At 35.0% G+C, this 24,712-nt stretch overlaps 1 protein-coding gene across 6 annotated transcripts in view; it reads left to right on the top strand.

Annotated features, from left to right (window-relative positions):
* LOC127875248 (thyroid receptor-interacting protein 11-like) overlaps positions 1–24,224 on the top strand; it is a 95,875-nt gene extending 71,651 nt beyond the window's left edge. For all 6 annotated transcript variants that reach the window (XM_052420156.1, XM_052420153.1, XM_052420155.1 and 3 more), the window contains 5 exons: positions 11,398–11,497; positions 18,107–18,188; positions 20,069–20,183; positions 20,932–21,069; positions 21,290–24,224. In XM_052420156.1, coding sequence (XP_052276116.1) covers positions 11,398–11,497; positions 18,107–18,188; positions 20,069–20,183; positions 20,932–21,069; positions 21,290–21,721 — 867 coding nt within the window. In that variant the 3' untranslated portion in view covers positions 21,722–24,224. The remainder of the gene's footprint in view (positions 1–11,397; positions 11,498–18,106; positions 18,189–20,068; positions 20,184–20,931; positions 21,070–21,289) is intronic.
* The last annotated feature ends 488 nt before the right edge of the window (positions 24,225–24,712 follow it).

Below are 24,712 nucleotides of genomic sequence, written 5' to 3'. Positions count from 1 at the left end.
CATTTGTTGCAATGGGAAGCAAATGTCTATTGTAAAAAGCATAAACAAACACAAACAACTCCTTATAACGCATATATTTATATATCGGCCAAAACAACAAACCCTTTTTCTTCACAAAACAAAGTTAACAACCGTTGCTTTACATGACTTCTACTCAGGTGAGCGACCCAGGGCCACCATGGCCCTCTTGTTGGGTCACTAGGTCAATGGTCAAGGTCACTGTGACCTCTAAAAAAACAACAAATTCTGACAAGCTTTCATTTATTCAAAACCGCACCTGCAGCTGAGCGTTGGCACCTGTTATGCGGTGCTCTTGTTTTTTATTATGCCCCCATTCGTAGAAGAGGGGGTATATTGTTTTGCACATGTCGGTCGGTCCGTCGGTCTGTCTGTCCGTCGGTCGGTCTGTCCACCAGATGGTTTCCGGATGATAACTCAAGAACGCTTAGGCCTAGTTTACAGCTATATTTGCTGGGAATCACAATTAATGCTTTCTGAAATATGTAGTGGTCCAAATGTTTTTCCTTTCCTTTTTTAGAATGTGAAGGTCAAACATAGAAGTTAAATATGTTGATGTCTTGAATACATTCACAGTGTGCATGTAAATAATTTTAATCACTAATGATTTTGAATGTGAACTTAACATTGCAAACATCATGCAATTGCAAAATAAAGAGATCAAAGCGATAAACACAATTTATGTAATTTTACATAGAAAACCCTACTTGTTAATAAATCAATAAGTTAACTGTCTCAAATGGACTTGTATAAAAAATCTTTTAGTTCTTTCTGTGTCACTTGGTTAATTTGGTATCACACTTTTCTGTTCGTTCAGTTTTGAGAAATACTCAATTTCAGTACCTTTGTAAGGTACTAGTATAATATTGATCAAAGCAGAATTAAATACAATGTTTTTCCATGATTTCATAAACATCTTAAAGCCTTTTATCTTTCAGATTAAATATTTCAGCAGTTTTTCATGTAAAAAAATGGTTTGATGTTTGTAGGCTCTATATGGGGTTTCACATTTCTTTGGTGATCAATTGTTGTCTACATAATACATGTATTTTTTGTCCCAAAGAATAAAAATTTGAAAAACTCATCTCTCAATCTCCCAGCTGTACAACCATATTTGAAGTGGACTGAACTAATCTGTCCCTAGTCAAAGCACTACTTGACACATTTTTAGTAAAAATACTTTACCTTATTAATGACTTTGTATGGTTGACAGACATATAGCCTTTTATAGGCACTTTAACTATACAATAAAGTTTGCACAAACATTAGTTTTTCTTTCATGGTAAACATGGTTTGCTTATGCATGCACTTTGCAAGTCAAATGGTAGCATAAGAGTTCCTATATTCTTCAGACGGCTTCAGAAAGCTTCTTTTGCTTGAACTTTTGAATTCTCAATATTAATACTTACCTGATCATGATAACAGATTTATTAAAAATTCAAGCATAAATGGTTAGCGTATGGTAACTTACCATACTCCAAATGTCTACATCATTATGTCCCAATGAGTAAAAATTTGAAACATTTTCCTTAAGTGGGTTTGGTTTTCTTTCTGACATGTTGTAAACCTTTGCCAGCATTTCATCTTTGTTCTCCAGACATTGGTATCTGCTGGATATGAAATATCATCCTATACAAAGTTGTATGTTCAGCACATGGCGGTGTTTGATTAAAAATAAAACCTGCAATATTCAGAGTTGGATGCTGTTGGATTTTGAATAATTTGTGCATTTACACATTAAAAGCTGTTTACCATAGTTGGATTATTGTGATTTGCATAAATAACTGTATTAGTTTGAACATATGCAGAATTTGTTTGATTAAAAATTCAAATGGATTCCTATTTTTGGTGTGTCAGTTTGCAGAAATGTGTGATTACAAAAATCATTTGGAATTATGGGCATTCTGAGTCAATAGATTAATGGGGATTCTAAATTTGAAAAAGTGTGCAATTTAAAATTCATATGGATTTCATATATGGGGCTTGTTCTAGGTTTCCCGCCTAAACTATGTCTTAGCTAAGGGTAAATTGAAATTGTAGAATTGATTTTTGGGACATGTTATCTTGCTGGCTTGTTCTGCAGTCTGTTATCAGTATGTGTAGTTTTCAAGTTGGTTTTATATTTGAACAAGCCTGAAATGTTTGCCTTTCTGAGGTCTGATAAAGGTGTGTCAATAGAGATTTTCAACTCTGCCTAGCTCCCATAGAATGGGGCACATTGCACGCCGAACTTAGCGGCCATTTTGTGGAGTTTTATATCATTTGGGAAACGTTCAGACGTAGGTGATTTTGGTGGTAATTTTACTTTGAAATGGACATAAAACATGTTTTATAGCACATTTCCTTATGTGGTGATGATAACTAGAATTTAGATTATTTGAGGAATGGGGATTTCAGTGATGTTGTTGTTTTTTAATTCAGGTAATAATTAAGCATGCATTTCCACACTGTATAAAGAGATACACATAATTGCAATATTGCTATGTGAACATTTTATTTCTGATTGTAATTGTTATACGTTCTATGACTGTTAATGTTTCATTGTCCTGGCTTATAATGTAGTTAATATTAACTCTTTCAGTGCTTGAACCGAATTTTGAAGGTCTTTGCAAACAGTTTCGATCCAGATGAGACGCCACAGAACATGGCGTCTCAGCAGGATCCAAACTGTTTGCTATTCTGATAGTATTCTTTGAAAAAAAATGGAAGAAAATGCTAATTTTAGAAATTCAGCAGACGACATTTTAGCAGACCACAAATTTCCCAGCATGCAAAGGGTTAACAAGCCAACGCCCTAACAATTTGCAAGTTCAAGTTTTGATTGAGGAATATTTTTGTACAGTGTGAGTAACATGCACGCCTGCATCCTACATTTTCTGATGTAATTGTATGATAAAGTCTGTATATGGAAGTAAACTAATAAATATATTTTCTAAAGTAACAACTATTCATTAACACTCCAAATATAGTCTAGTTGATGAAATGTTGCAGACTTTACATGCAATGACCTTAAGAATTTAAATTAAAAGAAAAATAATTAGTGAACCACTGCTTAAAATATTGATTATTTTATAATTGTACTATTACATATACTGTGAATTTGTTTTACAATTTTATTGGTTTGAAATTATTGTCCTATTATTAGTTCCTTAATTATGATTTGTTTAAAATTTATTCATTTAAAAGTGGTACCCATTTCCATACAGCTTTTGTAAAACAAATTTTGAAGAGCATGGAGTCATTCCTTAGTAAAAGGTTCTGAACTTTCCGCAGTTTATTTTAAAATGCTGCAGAATGTGCGCTTTTAATGAAATTGAGATGCTTGTACCTGTTCACTGTGAACTAGACACCATTACAAGCATTTATTATGCATAGCCATGTCTCAAGTCCATGCTTCAAGATTACTTCCTTTCTTATTATCATATAATTAGAGCCTGCAGATTGCATTAAAATGGAATTCTAATCTGATGTTTAAAAGTAATATTCATCTTGGAAGTCGTGATTTATTCTTTCTCATATTAACAACTATATTTTTTTATGCTCCCGCGAGGGTGGCATATAGCAGTTGGACTGTCCGTCTGAATGTTTGTCCGGCATTTAGTTTTCCGGATTTTTTTTTTAACGCAACACTTTCACATATAGATCAGATTTTATAAATGTGAGTCTACCTACATGATCTACAGATCAATTATGCGTTGTGTTCTGGTCCATTCATATATGGAAAGGTTATGGGGGTTTGTCTTCGACATTTTCAGTTTTCCCGAGTTTTTTACGAAACGCTTTCAGATATGTAGCTGATTTTTGGTATGTGACTTACAGATGAAGTGTGAGTTTCGTTCTGGTCTATTGATTTTTGGCAAAGTTATGGGCCTTGGACTTTGAAATGTTCTGTTTTAAGTAGTTTTTTAATGCAACGCTTTCACATATTGAGCTGTTTTTTTGGTATCTGAGTCAACCTAAAAGACCTACAAATAAAGTGTGGGTTTTGTTCCAGTCCATTGATTTTGGCGAATTTATGAGCTTTTTTTTCTTTAATTACAGTTTTCTGGAGTTTTTTTAATCAACGCTTTCATTTATTGAGCTGATTTTTAGCTCATTTATTTTTTGAAAAAATTTATAAGCTCATCTATTTTTTGAAAAAAAATTATGAGCTATTGTCATCACCTTGTTGTTGGCCTCGGCGTCCGGTTAAGTTTTGCGTTTAGGTACACTTTTCTCATAAAGTATCAATGCTATTGCATTCAAACTTGCTACACTTACTTACTATCATGAGGGGACTGGGCAGGCAAAGTTAGATTATTCTGGCTTGCATTTTGACAGAATTATGTGCCCTTTTTATACTTAGAAAATTGAAAATTTTGGTTAAGTTTTGTGTTTAGGTCCATTTTATTCCTTAAGTATCAAAGCTATTGCTTTCATACTTGCAACACTTATTAACTATCATAAGGGGACTGTGCAGGCAAAGTTATGTAACTCTGACTGGCATTTTGACAGAATTATGTGCCCTTTTTATACTTAGAAAATTGAAAATTTGGTAAAGTTTTGTGTTTAGGTCCACTTTTTTCCTAAAGTATCAAAGCCATTGCTTTCATACTTGCAACACTTACTAACTATCGTAAGAGGACTGTGCAGGCAAAGTTATGTAACTCTGACTGGCATTTTGACAGAATTATGGGCCCTTTTTATACTTAGAAAATTGAAAATTTGGTTAAGTTTTGTGTTTAGGTCCACTTTTTTCCTAAAGTATCAAAGCCATTGCTTTCATACTTGCAACACTTACTAACTATCGTAAGGGGACTGTGCAGGCAAAGTTATGTGACTCTGACTGGCATTTTGACAGAATTATGTGCCCTTTTTATACGTAGAAAATTGAAAATTTGGTTCAGTTTTGTGTTTAGGTCCACTTTTTTTCCTAAAGTATCAAAGCCATTGCTTTCATACTTGCAACACTTACTAACTATTGTAAGGGGACTGTGCAGGCAAAGTTATGTAGCTCTGACTGGCATTTTGACAGAATTATGGGACCTTTATACTTGAAAATTTGTTTAAGTTTTGTGTTTTGGTCCACTTTACCCCTAAAGTATCATAGATATTGCTTTCATACTTGGAACACTCGCAAACTATCATAAGGGGACAGTAAAGGACAAGTTGCATAACTCTGGTTGTCATTTTTACCGAATTATGGCCCTTTTTTGACTGAGTAACTTTGAATATATGGTTACATTTTGTGTTTAGATTCACTTTACTTCTAAAGTATCAAGGCTATTGCTTTTAAACTTTAAATACTTTCATGCTATCATGAGGGTACTGTACCTGGCAAGTTGAATTGTACCTTGATCTTTGAATGACCTTGACTCTCAAAGTCAAATTATTAAATTTTGCTAAAATTGCCATAACTTCTTTATTTATGATTTGCTTCGATTGATACTTTGACAAAACAACTCTTACCTGACATACCACAATTTACTCCATCCAAACCATCCCCCACGCCCCACCCCCCACCCGAATCCCCCCCATTATTTTTTTATAATTAAAGGTCATCTAATAAATGACCACCACACCCCCCACACTATCCCCACCCCCATCCCCACCCCAAAAAAATATTTTTTATGCCCCCAGTAGGGTGGCATATAGCAGTTGAACTGTCCGTCAGTATGTCAGTCAGTCTGTCTGTCAGTCCGAAAAAATCTTTAACATTGGCCATAACTTTTTCCCTTTTTAAGATAGCAACTTGATATTTGGCATGCATGTGTACCTCATGGAGCTGCACATTTTGAGTGGTGAAAGGTCAAGGTCATCCTTCAAGGTCAAATGTCAAATTTATGGTGTCTGTCCGTCCGAAAACTTTAACATTGGCCATAACTTTTTCAATATTGAAAATAGCAACTTGATATTTGGCATGCATGTGTATCTCATGGAGCTGAACATTTTGAGTGGTGAAAGGTGAAGGTGAAGGTCATCCTTCAAGGTCAAATGTCAAATATATGGCGTCTGTCCGTCTGAAAACTTTAACATTGGCCATAACTTTTTTAATATATATTGAAGATAGCAACTTGATATTTGGCATGCATGTGTATCTCATGAAGCTGCACATTTTGAGTGGTGGAAGTTCAAGGTCAAGGTCATCCTTCAAGGTAAAAAAATAATAATTCAAAGCAGCGTTCTCATGAAGCTGCACATTTTGAGTGGTGGAAGTTCAAGGTCATCCTTCAAGGTCAAGGTCATCCTTCAAGGTTAAAGGTAAAAAAACAACTACAAAATTTCAAAGCGGCATTATCATGAAGCTGCACATTTTGAGTGGTGGAAGGTCAAGGTCATTCTTCAAGGTCAAGGTCAACCTTCAAGGTCAAAGGTCAAAAAAAAAAAAAATTCAAAGCGGCGTTATCATGAAGCTGCAAATTTTGAGTGGTGAAAGTTCAAGGTCATCCTTCAAGGTCAAGGTCATCCTTCAAGGTCAAAGGTCAAAAAAATTATATTTCAAAGCGGCCTTCTCATAAAGCTGCACATTTTGAGTGGTGGAAGTTCAAGGTCAAGCTCATCCTTCAAGGTCAAAGGTAAAAAAATAAATTTAAAAAAATCAAAGCGGCGCAGTAGGGGACATTGTGTTTCTGACAAACACATCTCTTGTTTTTTTCAAACATGGTTAAAAATCACAAATATTTATTTTTATTATTTTATTTTTGAATACCGTCCAACCATCCCACCCAAGAATCCCCCCCCCCAAAAAACAAAAAGAATGATTTTTTTTGCATTTTATTTGCATTTTTGGAAGATAATGTATTAAATGACCACACCCTCACACTATATACCCCTCTCCACTCCACCCCTCCATCCTTTGTGATTGAAATTGAGATAGGTCCCTACACCTTTAAAAAGAAAAATAGATGAGCAGTCTACACCTGCATAAATTGTGAGTTTTGTTTCTGCCCATTGATTTTTGGCGAAGTTGGACTTGTTGAAAAATACCTAATCCTGTACAAATCTTATAATAAATTATTTTAAAGCATCTATTTAAAATCTCAATGTAATTTAATTTCTTCATAATGGTGATGTTAATAAGTCTTAAAATGGCATAAAACTTTTTTTCATTATATTTGTATAGTTATACAATTTGTAATGCTTTATTTTGGTGTTTGATGATAGTTATGTATAACTATTTGGTTCTATGAAATGCTCATTAGTTTAGAATTACATCAATTAGTTTTTTAGCCATTGAAAGGTTGTATCCATTCAGCATACACAATATCCTTGAGCATTACGAAAAAAACTAAACATATTTGAAAATGAAATATGCCTTTCAAATTGTATTGAATAAAACCTTGGGTTCACTTGGTCTTCGCTATTGATTTTGAAATTCATAGACCACTTTGCATTTCAACAAATTTGAATGAACAAATAAAACAGCGGATATTTCAAAGTGATAAAAATCATGAGAACAAGTTATATTCAAATAGAAATTGTTGTACAGAGTTAAAGAGACACTTGAAGGGTCTTCTACTATAAAATGTGAAATTGAATTTATCATACTGTATTGTTTTATATAAACTGCTTATCAGATTCAGATGGACGTGATATTATTGTTAGTTCAAAGTTGAAGAGTTTGTTTCCTAGCATAGCCACTTGTCTTGTCTTGCAGGGGTCATACTATTATTACTGTGGCCATCTACCCCTACATTCTCAGGATCTTTTCATTAAACCCTTTTCCACTAAGATACATAGTTTGACGCATTTGTAGTCCCATAAAAAGTTAAATTTAATTTAAGACCTTTATTACTAAATTTAAGTTTTAAAGGCTTCATTTCCAACCCTTAGATACTGATGAGCAGCAAACAGCATTAAATCTGAACAGAATGCGAGTTACTCGCAGGCTGTTCTGGTTTTATGCTGTTTGCACATAGCCATTTTCACTTTGCCTCTGAGTGGGAAAAGGTTAAATGTACTCATTATTTACCGAAAAAAACTTTAAAGTTGCAATACACTTCAACACCGTTATTTCAAACACCGATAATCCGAAGTCACCGTTATTTCGAAGTATTTTTCTGGTCCCGATTTTGATTCTTGTTTGTTTAATGTAAAATTTCATTGTTAATCCAAACTTTGTTAAACCAAAGAAATCGTTAATTCGAAGTGATTCTGTCGGTCCCAACACTATAATTCGCACCTTATTATCAATCTTTATTCCGAAGTCAAAACTGCAAAATACTGAGCGTAATTTCACACCTTTGTCGTGGCGCGTCAAAAGCCGTTAATTACACCATTTGTCGTCTGCGCGAACGCCAGTGTTCAGAGAGACATCGCGTATTATTTAAAAAAAAAGGTTAATTCATTTCTGAAAATGTATGCATATGTATGTATGTCTGATAATTTGTGCTATTCGTTTTATTTTATATGTTCTTTAATTAGAGAAAAATACAAACAAGAAAAAGAATCGTTTTATTCCCCCGTTTGTTACGAGTAGAAATAAATTGCTATCTGACTAGTTTAAGTTTTTGAGTAAGCGTGTAACCAAATCATGCGAATTCCACAACGTTTTATTAACCAGGTTTTCCGAAGGAAAAAACTGGTTATTAGATTGGCGAATGCGGGCGGGCTGGCTGGCTGGCTGGCTGGCTGGCTGGCTGGCTGGCGGGCTGGCTGGCGGGCTGGCAGGCGGGCGGAACAAGCTTGTCCGGGCCATAACTATGTCGTTCATTGTCAGATTTTAAAATTATTTGGCACATTTGTTCACCATCATTGGACGGTGTGTCGCGCGAAATAATTACGTCGATATCTCCAAGGTCAAGGTCACACTTTGAGTTCAAAGGTCAAAAATGACCATAAATTAGCTTGTCCTGGCCATAACTATGTCATTCATTGTGAGATTTTAAAATCATTTGGCACATTTGTTCACCATCATGGGACGGTGTGTCGCACGAAAGAATCACGTCAATATCTCTAATGTCAAGGTCGCCACGACTAAAAATAGATTTAAAAAAAAAAAAAATACAAAGGGGGTTATTTTTTTTTTGTTCATTTCAAAAGTTCAGTTTGAGTTTTCTCCCTTTATCAGATTTTTTTTTCACAATGAAAACCTGGTTTTGTGACAATTTTGTCCCTTGTTTTTAAGTAATCAAAGAAGTCTTCTGTCAAATGTTTATTTCGAATTAACGTTAATCCGAAGTTTTTTTAACGGTCCCGACGACTTCGAAATAACAGTGTTGAAGTGTATAAGCTTAGGACTTGTATGCTTGAAATTACAAAGGTACAAAGTTAAAACCTTTAGGACTGTGAATTGAGCATAAATGTGTGAAAAACACTTGATCACAAACATCTTAGGTTAAAAAACAAATGCTGTAAAATGTCTCAAGCAGTCCTATACTCACTACACTAGTGTTAAGAATAGTTAATAATTCAAAAGAAATACTTGAGAAAAAAACAACTCTGTGCAAGTGTAATTGAAAGGAAATTAATGTTAATTTCCTTTGGAACATCTGCTTTAATGGGCAAGTAGACATGTCACATTATGAATATGAATGAATCACACACTTTGTATGACATGCGTACTGTGAAGTGGGAGGGAAATCAACTTATTTAAAATTTCAAATTAGCTGTCTACATGATTACACTACATGCACCGTGTTGTCTACATGCATTTAGAGCAGTTTATGTCATGATGTGCATTTTATAGCATTTTAATTATAAATGAAATGTAGTACATGTGAAGATTGTGTTACATGATTGTGTTTTACACTTTGTGGAATATAATTATATACCAGTTATATAAACTGCAGAAGGATCTTGTCAGTTTAGAAGGGTAATTATTTGTTTGTATAACTCTGTTAGAATTTTAGATTTTAATGACATTAAAAAGGTGAAAAAGTGTTCTTAATACTTTCAATATGTTGAGTCAGATTTTTATATAACAGTAATACTGGTATATGTTGACACATTTATTGTCAATCACATTGCGATTTTAACTTATTTGAAACTATATAACTGTGCACAACATTGCTTGGCTGGCTATTTAGTAATGTACACTCATAACTTCCCTATAGATCTGTATATTATGTACATGTCCATCATTCTGTGGTTGTACTTTTCTCCCCTTAGATTTTCCAATCTGAATCATGGTTATTGGGCAGAGATCAGCATGAAATACTATTAATGTAATAAAAGTAACCCATTTATGCCTAGCGTCTAGAAAAAAGGACTTGGCAAACAGTGTAGACCCAGATGAGACGCCGCATGATGCGGCGTCTCATCAGGGTCTGCGCTGTTTGCTTAAAGGAATTTCTGTAAAAAATATTCTAAATATAGAAATAAATATACTAGACATCCCTAATTTTGGAAATAAATTGATCCAATTTAGAGGGATGGGAGAGTCCACTAGGCATAAATGGGTTAATGTAATAAAATAAACCCTTTAAGTAATGCATACTATTTCAATGTGTGGAGGCAAACTGTCTGGTTCTTCAAAATCATACTCTTTTATTTCAAACGATATCAATAATGCTATACCGGTAACTGTTATAAAATTACAGGTTGCATATTAAACATAAATGGCATTTTATTTAAAATAGACTGTGAATAATAACATGGTATCAATGTCAACATGCAAGGTTAGTTAATGAATTCAAAACCTGGCACATTAAAGGACAAACTTCAGAGCAATTAACTTTGCATAATAATTATGGCATGAATTTTGCACCTTTGTACAACCTAATTTGAATGAACATAAAATAAGCAATAAAAGCAATAATACAAATGTTAAATGAAATCTTGGAGAAAATCACATGATAATGCTTCATTCACTCAATTAGTATAATTTAAATTTACTTTAATAAAATACCAATAAACAACAAGACAGCATGCGACCATTTGTTTATTTGTTATCATAGAAAGTGGTGTCCCAATGAATTAGTAAATGATTTCACTGAGTCGACATCAATAAAAGTGATGGTACAATTAATAATAAACTACAAGCTCCTATGGGTGATGTTATTGGCATCTTGATCTAACCACCTGTTAGTTTAAGTGACCATCATGTTTTCACAAACAGGACACAACTGTAAATTATTGTTTATTTGCTAATAAACAATTCAAAATAAAAAAAGTTTTATATAAATGAGTTTCTCTCTAGGAATGCGTGTGTGTTAAGTGTCGTCCCAGCTCATTCTAATCAGTGACAACACTGCCTGTTTAAACTGGATTTTTGCAAAGAAGAGACTTCCTTTAAACGAAAAATACCATAAAAAGTGGAAAGTGTCATCAATAATTAGCCTGTGCCGACTGTAGAGGCTTATATGGGATTACACTTTCCTCACATGCATTTAGCCCAGTTTTCCCAGAGCCACAGAGCCAGGCTCTATTCCCAATTGAGATATTGTTGTCTGCTTGCAGGACCAGTTGGACGAGGCGTCAGACGGACTCGAGGCAGCAGCGAGGCTCTCAGAGCAACTAGACCGCAAGGAGGAGGCAATAGATGCACTCCGAGAAGAGGGTAAGCAGGGAGGTAACTGCTGTGTGTGTCATAAGCAGGAGGGAGGTAACTCCTGTGTAGATCATAAGCAGGGATGTAACTCCTGTGTAGGTCATAAGCAGGGAGGTAACTCCTGTGTAGGTCATAAGCAAGGAGGGTAACTCTTGTGTAGGTCATTAGCAGGGAGGTTACTGCTTTGTAGGTCATAAGCAGGGAGGTAACTGCTTTGTAGGTCATTAGCAGGGAAGTAACTGCTGTGTGTTCATAAGCAGGAAGGTAACTCTTGTGTAGGTCATAAGCAGGGAATTAACTGCTGTGTTAATAAGCAAGTGATCCTAAGCAAGGAGGTAACTCCCGTGTAGATCATAAGCAGGGAGGTAACTCGTGTGTAGGTCATAAGCAGGGAGGTAACTCCTGTGTAGGTCATAAGCAGGGAGGTAACTGCTATGTAGGTTATAAGCAGGGAGGTTAATCCTGTATGGGTAATAAGCAGGCAGGTAAATGAAGTATTTGTCTTAAGCAGAGATGTAACTGCTGTGTGGCTCATAAGCATGGCTATTTGTGATCACTCCTGTATGTGTTATCTCACACATAATTGCTGTAGTATGCAGCATTCTGATTTCAGTAAATGGTTATAATTCAAAAATGTATCAAAAAATAAAAATGAAACCACATGAGGATGTTATAGAATAAAAATAGTCTGTTGCAATTTTGCTGGATATTGGTGTAGTTTTTTTTATCAGTTTTGTACATGTACCAGTATGTAATTATTTGTGATTACCTTTTTAAGTGCTACATTGTAGATTGTTTCATTATAGTAATATGTCTTGTAACTTTGGATATAGCAAACAAAACAATAAACCTTTTAACTTGTCTTCTCTTTACGGTTATTAATAGGGAGATACATTTAAATGATGAATTTGTTAATGTTCTACAATATTTAATGAAAATTCTGAATACTATCATAGGCGCTCGATGGCGATTTTTTTGTAATAATTTTTTTATTTTTTTATTTTTAGTTACCCGTAGTTTATTATAATGCATACACATACTAAATCAATAAAAATCTTCCTACAAAACGTCTTCTTAAAAAAATATAGTTTGACTATGTACATACCTATCTTTTTTGTAAGAAGACCTTTTGTCAGAAGATTTTTATTGATTTAGTATGTGTATGCATTATAATAAACAACGGGTAACTAAAAAACAAAAGCACAAAAATAAATAAAACATTGCCATCGAGCGCCTATGAATACCATGAAACTTTATTAACTTTAAATGTGCCAGGTGTTGGGAAAATGGGGCTTCATGCATGAGCGTGAAGTGGCACTCAACTTAGCTGATGCTTGTGAGGAAAGTGTTATCCCATTTTCTGGGAAAATGGGGCTTAATGCTTGAGGGTGAAGTGGCACTCAAATTAGCCTGTGCAGTCTGCATAGGCTTAGTGGGGCTGACACTTTCCACTTTTATGGTATTTTTTTAAATCAAAGAAAGTATCTTCTTAGTAAAAGTCGAGTTGAGGCGGAAAGTGTTGTCCATGATTAGCCTGTGTGCACTTTACTCCATGCATTAAACTCAGTTTGCCCAGAGCAAGGCACATATAGGTTAAACTCATAGGAATTTGAAATGGTTGCTGAAAATGTTCTGTTTGTGTTATGAGCATTTATTTGTATATCACAAAGTACTTTATGTCCGTATAGTAAACAATAGCTTGACGGTCAACAGAAAGATTCATCAATATACATCTGTTGTCTGAGATATTGTTATTCCACAGTTATTGCATTCAACAAAATTAAACACATACCACTTATGAGCCTTGGACTCAATTGTTAGAACCACAATAAGTTTAAGGAATTGAACTTAAACAAAAAACAAAAAAAACATTTCTCTGTATTTATATCTTACTTTTCGTAAACTTAATTTTCCTGGACAATCATTAAATAAGCTAAAGGATATTGAGTCATATTCAGCTAAAGACAAGGTTTTGGTCTATTCCTTCATAGCAATATTGTTGTGTTTTTCATGATAACAAGCCATCGCTGCAATATAAGTTTACTGCCTAACAAGGTGGAAATGTCTTGTCTGAAATGGAGTGTGCCTGAGGTGACACATAGCTTGGGGCGAAAACATTTAAAACAATTGAATGAGCATGAACCATGTTTAATTATGCTGGTAACAATTACATGCCTTACTCATCGTGAAACCATTAAACCGCCGTGAAATTATGGTCTATGTTAATGCATCTCATATGTGTTGTAAAGTTATTATAGGAATTAATATGGAATAACACAAGAGATAGACTGTTGCAGGATTTGGGATCATATTGATGATTTTGACAAATCGTTTTTGTATTTCAGTATTATGCTTACAAAGATTTTGATTTGTGCATAATTGGATTATAATTATGTGTGCAATAAATAGGTTGAAATACTTTAGATACAATGTTTAACATTTTAATGCTTATGTTTGTCATAAAGTTGTACCTTTGATGCAAAGATCCATAACATGTGTTTATCACTTACAAATCATGTCATGTGTCTGCTGCATTAGCTGCCTGCTACTATCTTTCCTGTGTGCCTATGTGTGTCTGTGTGTGCCAGTGTCCCCGCTATTACTGCCCATTGCCTGTTTCTAGATATTTCAGAATCTATTTGGAGAACGCTTTCACACAAAGTTTACTGCCAGCTTTTTTTATTTGTTAGATTTGCTTTTCAAATTTGCTTTCCAGAATTCACTAATGATCAAGCAACATTCTCCTTTGCCATAGAGCAAGGCTTTTAGCTCAGCAAATCATTGCTTTACGCATTTTTTCTGCCTACAGTTTTCTAAAAATCTGTCATTTCAATTTTTTTTCTTGTATGTTTTACCTCTGCAATATGACTATGGAAAATGTAAACTAAGGAGTGGACTCGAGAGCTTAGTCTAAAAGTGGATTTTTGGTCCTTAAAATGGCCGTCTGGTAGCATAATATCAGCTGGTAATCCTGAGTTGTCTCCCATTCTCAGGTTGCTAGGTGATATTTGGCAAACGGATAGGCAAACAACGGTAAGGGCAGTTCTAGTGGTGTCAACTGTGATGTTGTAATATTTGTGTATCTCTTATCTTGCCTCGTTCTGTTCTCTATTCTTTTTATCTAGCTTGCTTTGTAGTCGCTTACTAAGTTGTCTGTTCTTGCTAACGACTGTGAGCTGATCTCTGCTCTTGAAATTGTTTCAGTGAATGTGCAAGTTTTTGTCACAACTGTGAATGATAAAACAACGCTGAATCAATACAATTTTTAATGCGGACATGACCGTGCAACATAATACCGGTACTGGGAAAGAAAAATTATACTTGAAAATGAAAAAGTTGCAATTTTTTGTTTTTGATAAAAATTTTGTCATTTTATTTATAATCCTTTGCAAAGCATCTGCAAACAAAAACACCAGGAATTATGACATTTAATGTTGATGACTGGAGATAAATTGTATTTAACACAAATTTGTGTGTATAATGCATAAACATTTTGTGGTTTTGTGTCAATTAATAATTGTGCATGTTGTGTCACATTTTGTCAAACAAAGTTGATATTTCTGTCAATAAGAATTTCAAATTAACTTTAAGCATGTATCTAAAATTCAAATTATGAATCATTTGTGCATGGATGACTTAACTTTCCCTTTCTATTTTACAATTTCTTTGTTGTTGTTATGTAGAAGCTAATTTTTTATTGTCAATTGTTGACTGGGAATCGCACAATCTTGTTTTTAAATGTAAACATTATTACAAACACATAATTTCATGGATACCTTAAAGGAATTTAACAGCAACAACAAAGGTGATTTTAAAAGTAATAAATACATTTTCTTTTGCAATTTAAATGTTACAATATAATGATTCTTTTTATAAAACAAATACCCATTTACTTGTCTTTTTTTATCGGAATGCAGCAATAATTATATAGTTTGGTTTTAACTCACCCCAAATAACGGGATGTTTTTAATTGGAATGCATCTTGAACACTACATTTCTGTTTGATGCAAGTGCATGTTCATGTGGGTTTAATCTCAGCTGGTAATTCTGAGTCTAGGGAATGTATCCTCAAATTACCGGCAGAGATCGAACAAATGTGGATACTAACACCTAACGCCCCATTGATGCATTTGTCGGAATGGAGGAAAAATTGAATGTAATCCTCAGTGTGTCTAACCACTGTCTTTAACATTGGCATGATGTTATGATTTTGGTAACTTTTAACCAACTGAATAGCTATGTACCATTTAATGCGTATATAATATACATGACGTCGGTACGATGGAGTCCGATTTATTCATAGTCCAGCCAACGGAGAGTGGATTTATATCACCGGATTAACGAGGATTAGCAATGATGGGAAATTTGTCATGAAGTCAATGAAGGAAAATGGAGAAAAGAAGGATTCTTGCAATATGATTATGTTGGAAATGACCAGGTTGTCACTATGGTGACAGACAATGACTATAAAAAGGATCGGCGCTCTGTGAAAATGGGGCTTGTGCGTAGTGCAATCCCAGATAAGCCTGTGCAGGGACAACTATTTCAGTATTATATGGAATATTTCAAATTTCAATATTTAAAGGAAATCTCTTCTAATCCAAAATCCAGTCTAGGCAGAAAGTATCATCCCGGATAAGCCTGTGTGGACATCTTGTGCATCTTAAAAAGGATTAAAGATGTCGCGGGACCAAAAACTGCAAAAAGAATGGAAAAGGAGTGCTACAAACGTTTGACCGGAGATATGGTTGTTTGTGTGAACCTTATGTTTGACATGAGAAAGGTTGGTTATGAGTATTACATCAGGTACTGATTGAAACTGTTTCAGTACCTTATGTGATGTTCGTAGGCCGCCTTTCATAAACTTTGAGTCAAATGCAGTTGGCATATAATTACTATTTTGTGGTACATAAGAGGAAAAGGAATTCTAAAAATTGTTTGAGAAGAGGTTTTTCAGTTTGAATGTAAAAATCACAGATTTGTGTCGGGTATTGAAATATAAGAGGACACATGGTTGAAGTGATGATTTAAAATCTTTTTATCAAGAAATTTGAAATGGATAAAGGATCATTATCATTTGATGATTAAAAAGGAGTACATTCTGGAAATAATTGACAATGTCTATAGTACCTAGGAAATAGAAAAACAACTTGGATTCAGGATTATGGATTTTTGGATTTAGGACTGGGAGGTATTAACAAAATAAAGGATTATTTAATGGATTTTGACGTTGACTGGAAATGTGGATGGATTTATGTGTACAGAGCCAATGCAGATGTGAAAATTTGTGCTATAACACAAAGGATCTTTTTGCTGAAAGTGTATTATTTAAAAAATGCTTGTTTTTTTCCTAAGTAAAACCCTGCTTTTTGACCTTTTCCTACTTTGCATGCCTTCTTGCTACAGTCTGTATGCTTCTTCTGTTCTTTTTAGCCAGTATGGGCGATACAAATTTGAACAAGTAAAACATGATGTTTAAACCTTGTAAAGAGGCATCTTGCTTAGATGTGTAGTCATGTTTTGTGGGATTTGAAAACAGACCTAGTACATTTGCACGTTTACAACCCCAGACTTGCCTTTCTCTTCTGTAGTAGTAAAAAAATAATGTTATAATTTATTAGACAACTGAAAATATATATAAGTTACACTCTTGGAAAAAGGGGTTAATGCATGTGGGTAGTGTCGTTCCATGTTAGCCTGTGCAATAAGGGACGACACTTTCGACTTGAATTATTTTTTTCCAATAAATAAACTATTGTAAACAAAAATCGAGTCAAGGGGGTAAGTGTTGTGCCTAATTTGCCTGTGCAAACTGCATCGGCTAATATGGGTTGACACTTCATGCACATGCATTAAGTCCCATTTGCCCAAATCATGGCTTCAATGTTTCCACTTCCGCATGAAATGAATATAATAAATTACACAGCGCCATACAAGTCTGCCATCCCTCAAACTGAGACAGTAAAACTGTCCAGAAATTATTTAAAAAATATTGACCTTCATGCCTTGTAAAACATTCAGATCAAGTACCATTTTGTAATTGACAGGCCTGTATAGTGGCATTAGGGCCGGTCTAAGTAACAAGTTGAGCAGACCTTGTGGCCAGTCAGGGTTTTAGGACTTCAGCTGAGACTGAAAACAGACTTTTTAACCCATTTATGCCTAGTGGACTCTCCCATCCTTCTAAATTGGATCAATGTATTTCCAAAATTAGTGATGTCTAGTATATTTTTTTCTATATATAGAATATTTCTTACAGAAATTCCTTTAAGCAAACAGCGCAGACCCTGATGAGACGCCGCATCATGCGGCATCTCATCTGGGTCTACGCTTTTTGCCAAGGCCTTTTTTTCTAGACGCTAGGCATAAATGGGTTAAGATGTTTCAAAAAACATGGTGGAGTGTGTATAGACCATCCATGTTTGCATTTTTAGTGAAGGTAAAAGTAAGATACAGTCATGTACGACTTTGAATGTTGCTAACTGCAAACAACTCAACATCAGTTACACCAAGTATCTTGTTTAGTATTATCAATAATGCCCTTGTCTATATTTATTTATTATTCTATGGGGTGACATTTTTAGGAATAAGCAATACATTTTTTTATCCTTTTTCCAGTGCAAATTCGGGAGTCTGCTTTGAAGACATTAGAGGAAGAGTTACGGCACTTGAAAAGTACAAACGATGACAAAGTGGACAAGTAAGATAATCTAGAAACGAGTCTTGCTCTGTGAAAACGAGATTAAATGCATGTGCGGATAGTGTCGTGCCTGATATGCCTTTACAGTCTGCACAGGGTAATCAGTGACAACGCTTTCCACTTTTGTTGTTGTTTTCATTTGAAGGAAGTCTCATCTTAGCAAAAAGCCAGTTATGGCACAAATGACTTGATGACACTTTATGCGCATGCATTAAGTTCTGTTTTCTCAGAGCAAAGCTGAAATGTATATGAGATAGAGAAGTTTGGAGTAAATTTACTGAAGCTAATTTGCGGGTAAAAACGGAGACTTATTGAGATGTTTTTTAACCAGGTTTTCCAAAGGAAAAAACTGGTTATTAGATTGGCAATTTGTAGGCGGGGCGGGTGGGCGGGCTGGCGGGCTGAACAAGCTTGTTCGGGCCACAACTTTGTCGTTCATGGTTAGATTTTAAAATCATATTGCACATTTGTTCACCATCATTAGACGGTGTGTCGCGCGAAAGAATTACGCCGATATCTCCAAGGTCAAGGTCACACTTCAAGTTCAAAGGTCAAAAATGGCCATAAATGAGCTTGTCCGGTCCATAACTATGTCATTCGTGGTGAGATTTTAAAATCATTTGGCACATTTGTTCACCATCATTGGAGGGTGTGTCGCACCAAAGAATTACGTCAATATCTCCAAGGTCAAGGCCGCCATGACTAAAAATAGATTTATTATGAAACAAAGGGGTTAATTATAAACAATCAGTTCAGTTTGAGTTGTCGCCCTTTATCAGACTTTTTTTTCAAATTTAAAACCTGGTTTTGTGACAACTTTGTCCCTTGTTATTGGGTTGAACCAGTGCATTGTCAATAAGATTATACTTTCTTAAAATGCAATATAAGAGGCCCTCAGTTCACTTAGAATATGGTCTCTATTTCTCTCATAACAGTATTGGTATAAAAGCGAACATGATTGCTAGAGTGTCCATGTCTAAAGAACTAAAGTCTAAATACTATTGGCACTTAAACAAAATAAGACATATAAATGTAGTCTTAAATCCTCTACAATTGTTCCAAGTCAGTATACGAGTTATAGAGAGCCATGCAGCCATCCATGTTACAGTTACCGGTATGCGTCTTAAGAATATGTTTTGAAGTTTTCTAGTGCTAAGATATGCTGGCTGCATACCAAGCCATTTTGCCCTGAAACCAGTTTATGAAAAATAAATATGAAAGCAAAAAAAAATAATCTCTTGCGTTGTGCAGTTCAACCATGAAGCAAAACCATTTTTAATTCAACAACAATATTAACTCTGTAACAATTTGGTTGATCCATCCTCAAGTCAAGCATCAATTGCTACAAGACTTTGCTAAATCTTAGTCCAAAGCCGTTGTTTGCAAACTGAAATGGGTTAATTTAAGCAGTAGTTTCTGTGGAAGCTACATATTTTAATAATTGCTTTTCACAAAGAAAGGTTGTCAAGAAAGCTGAATGTCATCAGAGAGATTGTTTATGATATCTGTGTATACAGATAAGGCATAATTGTCACAATGTTTGTCAATTCCTTGTGGCTTATCAGACTCTGGTACCATAGCATCTGTTCAAATAACAGGTTCCTTGATAAACAATATTTCATAATTTCAGTCTATTTCAGACTGGTTATTGAGAACCTGTTGCTTGGTATTAGATGTTGCAATTATACAATTACTTACCACTCTAAAGATCACCATTATGATGTGGAGAGTTGCATGTATCACCTGACTCCCTATCTCAAAGGTCAAGGTTACATTTACCAATCAAGTCAAAATTTGCTATTAAGCCGCTTGTGTTTTACATTTATTAGTGGAGTCTTTAAGCATCCGTTGTTTCAATAATTGAATGGTCACTTTTTCAGACTGGTTATCAAGAACTTGTTCTTGGGTTACTTCACAACTCCACAGAACCAGCGTCATGATGTTCTACGTATGATAGGGGGAGTTCTTCTCTTTACAGCGGAGGACTTTGAAAAGGTTGGTAGTGACATTTATTGCTTTCTTACAATGTTTATCTTTCTAGAAGATATATTTCAGTATTAATTTTCTTTGCACCAGATGAATGATATATTTTGTTTAATTGAAAACAGTTTTACATGCATTTACTGTCTTATTTAATACCATCAGAGTGATAATTTGAACAGAGAAAACCTAACTCACAGTAAAATGTGTTAGGTTGTAAACTTAATTTTGTTTCATTTGTTCTACAAACAATTTGTAATTTACAAGTCTCTTTTTCTTTGATTTTTCCAAGTCATATTGTCTGTTGATGTCTTAAAATCATAACAATAATGGCAAACATGAGCTCTGTGCCAAGGTTCCTCAAGTTTTGTTACTGGCCTGTCATACAAATAACAAAAGAATCAATCAAAGTTTCCTCTTCAAACATGCAGGAATGTGACCCATGCTATTGGAGAACAGGGTTGTATTCATGTGTGTAAAGTGTCGTCCTACAGGCAACTTGGGGAAAAAACACTGTTTGCCTAAACTGGATTTTCATAAAGAAGTTTCCTCCTATAAATTTTAAATATAACACAAATTTCAAAGTGCTTTCACTGATTAGCCTGTGCCGTCTGTGCAAGGTAATCCGGAACAAGACTACGCACATGCATTGTCCCATTATCCCAGAGCAAAGCTCAAATTTAAATTTCAAACAAAAAATCTTCTTCAAACATGCAAATAGCGAAAGTCTTCAGCTATATAGTCATATGATTGTTCATTTCAGATTGAGGATGTGAACAAGTCCGGGTGGGTGCCAGGCTTCCTCAAGTTTGGTGGTGGTCCCCAGAAGCATGCCTCCCCTCCCAGCACACCAGCCAGACGGTCTACCATCAGTACACCAGGGACCAGGCCTGCTGACACGGTATGGATGTTATTTTATTCGCGCAGCGCTCTATTATAACGGGGCTTAATGCATGCGCGTAATTGTCCCAGATTCGCCTGTGCATTCTGCACTTATATTTCATTTCTACAAGTCTTCTAAGTCATTCTCTATGTTTCTTATTATTAATGTACACATATTTCATTCTCACAATGCAGTCGTTCTGTCAAATGTTAACACATATTTTACTCCCACATTCCAGTCATTCTCCCAGATGTTTGTCAAGTTCCTGGAGCGCGAGTCCTCGCCACCACCTCCCGCCGTACGTATGCCCGCTGAAGAAATGGTGAGGGACGTTCAACAGAAACAGAAAGACCAGCACAAGCCACCCTACAACCCTTTCACTGCCCCTCGACACACTGCCGATGCAAACCCCTCGTCGATGACCCAAACGACCTCGACCTACAACCCGTTTACCACCACACGCCCCACAAGCAGTGCGGGCCAATCGACTAACCAGATGAGCTCCCAGAATTCTCATCTGCTCATGGGGTCAGTGGGCTCAGTTCCTCAGACCATACCAACCTTTGTCGCAACCTCTGAAAGGTCAAGGTCTCCCACAGGGTCAGGTCGCAACACACCCTCGGCTTATACGACCTCCAGTGCTATACTGAAAGATGTCCTTAATAGATAGCAGTAGATGGGACTGACTTTATCGACAAATATGTTTATGACAAAATTTACACAACTTAATAGTTTATTTATAACAAACATATTTCTAGGATCATCTTAACTCTTCAAATCATGTGTGTTTTGCTTGCCTTATGATTTTAAGTTTTATAAATTAATAACTTATTAAAATGGTAGATTGGAATTTGCAAAAATGTGTAATGGGTACTAAGGGTTAACAAAAACAATTTGCAAGCTTATCCCTTAAATGATTATAAATGCATGTTTCAATTCAAAGTAAATTTTAAGCAATTTATTTGTTAATGTTGTTATAAAAACTCATGTCTGATGTTGTTGATTTAGTAATATGCGATACTACCTTTTGGCATTCGAAGCCTTATATGGAAATAAAACTTCTGAAATAAAGCATTCCTATATTTAGAGAAACTATTGTTGTGTATTTATTTATATATTTCAAATTCATGAACATGTTAATAACATATAAGTCATGCATTGTGTTGTGAAATCTTATTTTGCATAATTACTGGTTAAAAGTTATTGTTATCAGCTTAGGCTGGACTAAAGTTTGTTTTCGTATTTGCTCGTGTATTGTTTAAAAAATCGTTCACTATTACACATTACAGACATGTATGTTCTAAGTTTTGAGTTTTGTGTTCATGTAACTAATTGAATTGATGTAATAACTTCTGTATAAGAATCATTACGTAATAGTTTTATATGTTGCATATTAAAGCGATTTCATTTAAAGTGTAAATGTATGTCAATAAATATATAATCCTGTATATTATATATATCTTTATTACTCCGCTAACAAAGTTTCGGAGGGGGTATATTTGGAGTTGCTCATTTGGTCGGTCAGCCCTCATAAGTTGTAAGTTTGTTGAGCAAAATACTTCTTCATTTCGTAAGAGATTGAATTTAAACATAAGTCTTATCCATGAAGATTGATACCCAATGATCCACTTTCCTGAGTTGTCTGCCCTTGAACTTTGCCATTTTTATGGCATATGTGTAAAATATTTAATATTGCGAAGCCAACTTCCTCCACATTTCTCAAACAATTTTATTGAAACTTGAAATTTGTCATCACCATCAAGTGTTGATATTCCAGACAAAAATTCCACATTTAGTGATACACGTGTTCCTGAATTATTTGCCCCGTAACTTAGCCATTGGCAATGCTGCTATTCCTGTGACAAAGCATTGCGAAGGCATTTTTAGTCACTTTGTTATAAAGCTCTAGTTTAACTAGAATTGTGCTTGTCTTTAGTGTGAGCTCATGGCTTTCATCAGTTAAACATATCTGATTTTTAGCGAGGCTTTTTTCGGAGAAAACCCGAGCTATTGTCATAGCCAGCTCGGCGTCCGCCGTCCAACGTAGGCGTCGTGCTAAAATCTTAACATTGGCCATAACTTTTTAAATATTGAAGATAGCACCTTGATATTTGGCATGCATGTGTATCTCATGGAGCTGCACATTTTGAGTGGTAAAATTTCAAGGTAAACATCATCCTTCAAGGTCTAGGGTCGAAAAAACAAAATCAAGGGAAGTAATAAGCTTTAAATGGACATAGTTATCTGACCTTCCCACGTATATATTTTTGTTAAATCAATCAAAGCGGCGCAGTAGGCGGCATTGTGTTTCTGACAAACACATTGTGGTAAAAGGTCAAGGTCATCCTTTACAGTCTACGGTAAAAAATACAAATTTAAGGGAAGTTATAAGCTTTTAAGGGAGATAATTATTCAATATTGATCATAGCCACTTTATATATTTGGCAAGCATGTGTACCTCATGGAGCTGCACATTTTGAGTGGTGAATCTACAGTCATGGTAGTGGCTTTTAATTATTTGCTACAAAAAATAGAGATTTGTTACAGACAATTATTTTAAAAGGAAGTAATTTATATAATTATAAATCTCATATATTTCCTTACCAAGAATTGAAGTTCTTTTCACAGTTACTGTACAGATTTATTATTTAGATTATTTATAACCCAAATAATTGATATGTCAAGGTTTTTTAAAATGATATTATTATCATTGATTTGATGTTCATTACATACCTGTGGACTTATGTCCATAGATACATGATCAACTCTGGCTATGATCTCTTTTAAATCACAGGCACATGGTCATAATTGACTGTGAGACCCCGCCCCCTCCCCTGGTTGGATTGGACAAAATTCAAGGGAAGTAATAACCTTTAAAGGGAGATGATTTCTATACCTGCCAAATGATAAATATAAATTTTATTTCAATGCGGTGCAGTAATGGGCATTGTGTTTCTTACAAACACATCTCTTGTTGGGTCACTAGGTCAAAGCACTGTGACCTCTAAAAAAAAAAATCTGACAAGCTTTCGCAGCCGAGCGTGGCACCCGTTATGCGGTTCTCTTGTTGACATTTTATTTTCTTCATTGAAATGTTTACTTTCCCACATTGAAATGTATAGTTTCTTAAACTGAGATTAAGGGATATTAATAAAATGGTATGGAAAGGAGAATTTTGTTGTTGTAACTTGTATCATTATAATATAAAAATATCCCCTTTACAAGGCATAATTAATTAGGTCAAAATTTACATTCTGAAATTGCAGCTTTCTAAAATTCAATGTAAAGCATGTTTGCAGAGCTTAATCAAAGCGCTGAAGGCACTGAATTTGTTTGCTGTTGCAGGCATTGAAGAATCCACTCGACCGTTTGCATATGCGAGTGAAGTTGACGGTCGGGCGAGTAAAGTTAGTTAAATACTCGACCGACCGGGCGAGTGCTGTTTTTCAAGTTGAGAAATATAAATTCAGTTCCAGAACTCCTGCCACATCAATACAAATTGCGAACAATTTTTTGAACTAACCAAAAATAGGTTTAGTACACAAAGACACTGCACTTTCGTTTTGACAATGAAAAATGATGTCACGGGCACAGTAAAAATAATCCTCGAAATCAGCTGCGCTCTTTTCGTAGGTGTCAGTGCTCTTAGCTAATCAATTAA

The sequence above is a fragment of the Dreissena polymorpha genome, chromosome 3, assembly GCF_020536995.1.
Source record: "Dreissena polymorpha isolate Duluth1 chromosome 3, UMN_Dpol_1.0, whole genome shotgun sequence".
Lineage (NCBI taxonomy): Eukaryota > Metazoa > Mollusca > Bivalvia > Myida > Dreissenidae > Dreissena > Dreissena polymorpha.
Note: the sequence above shows the minus strand (reverse complement) of the source record. Positions and strands in the feature narration are given on the sequence as shown.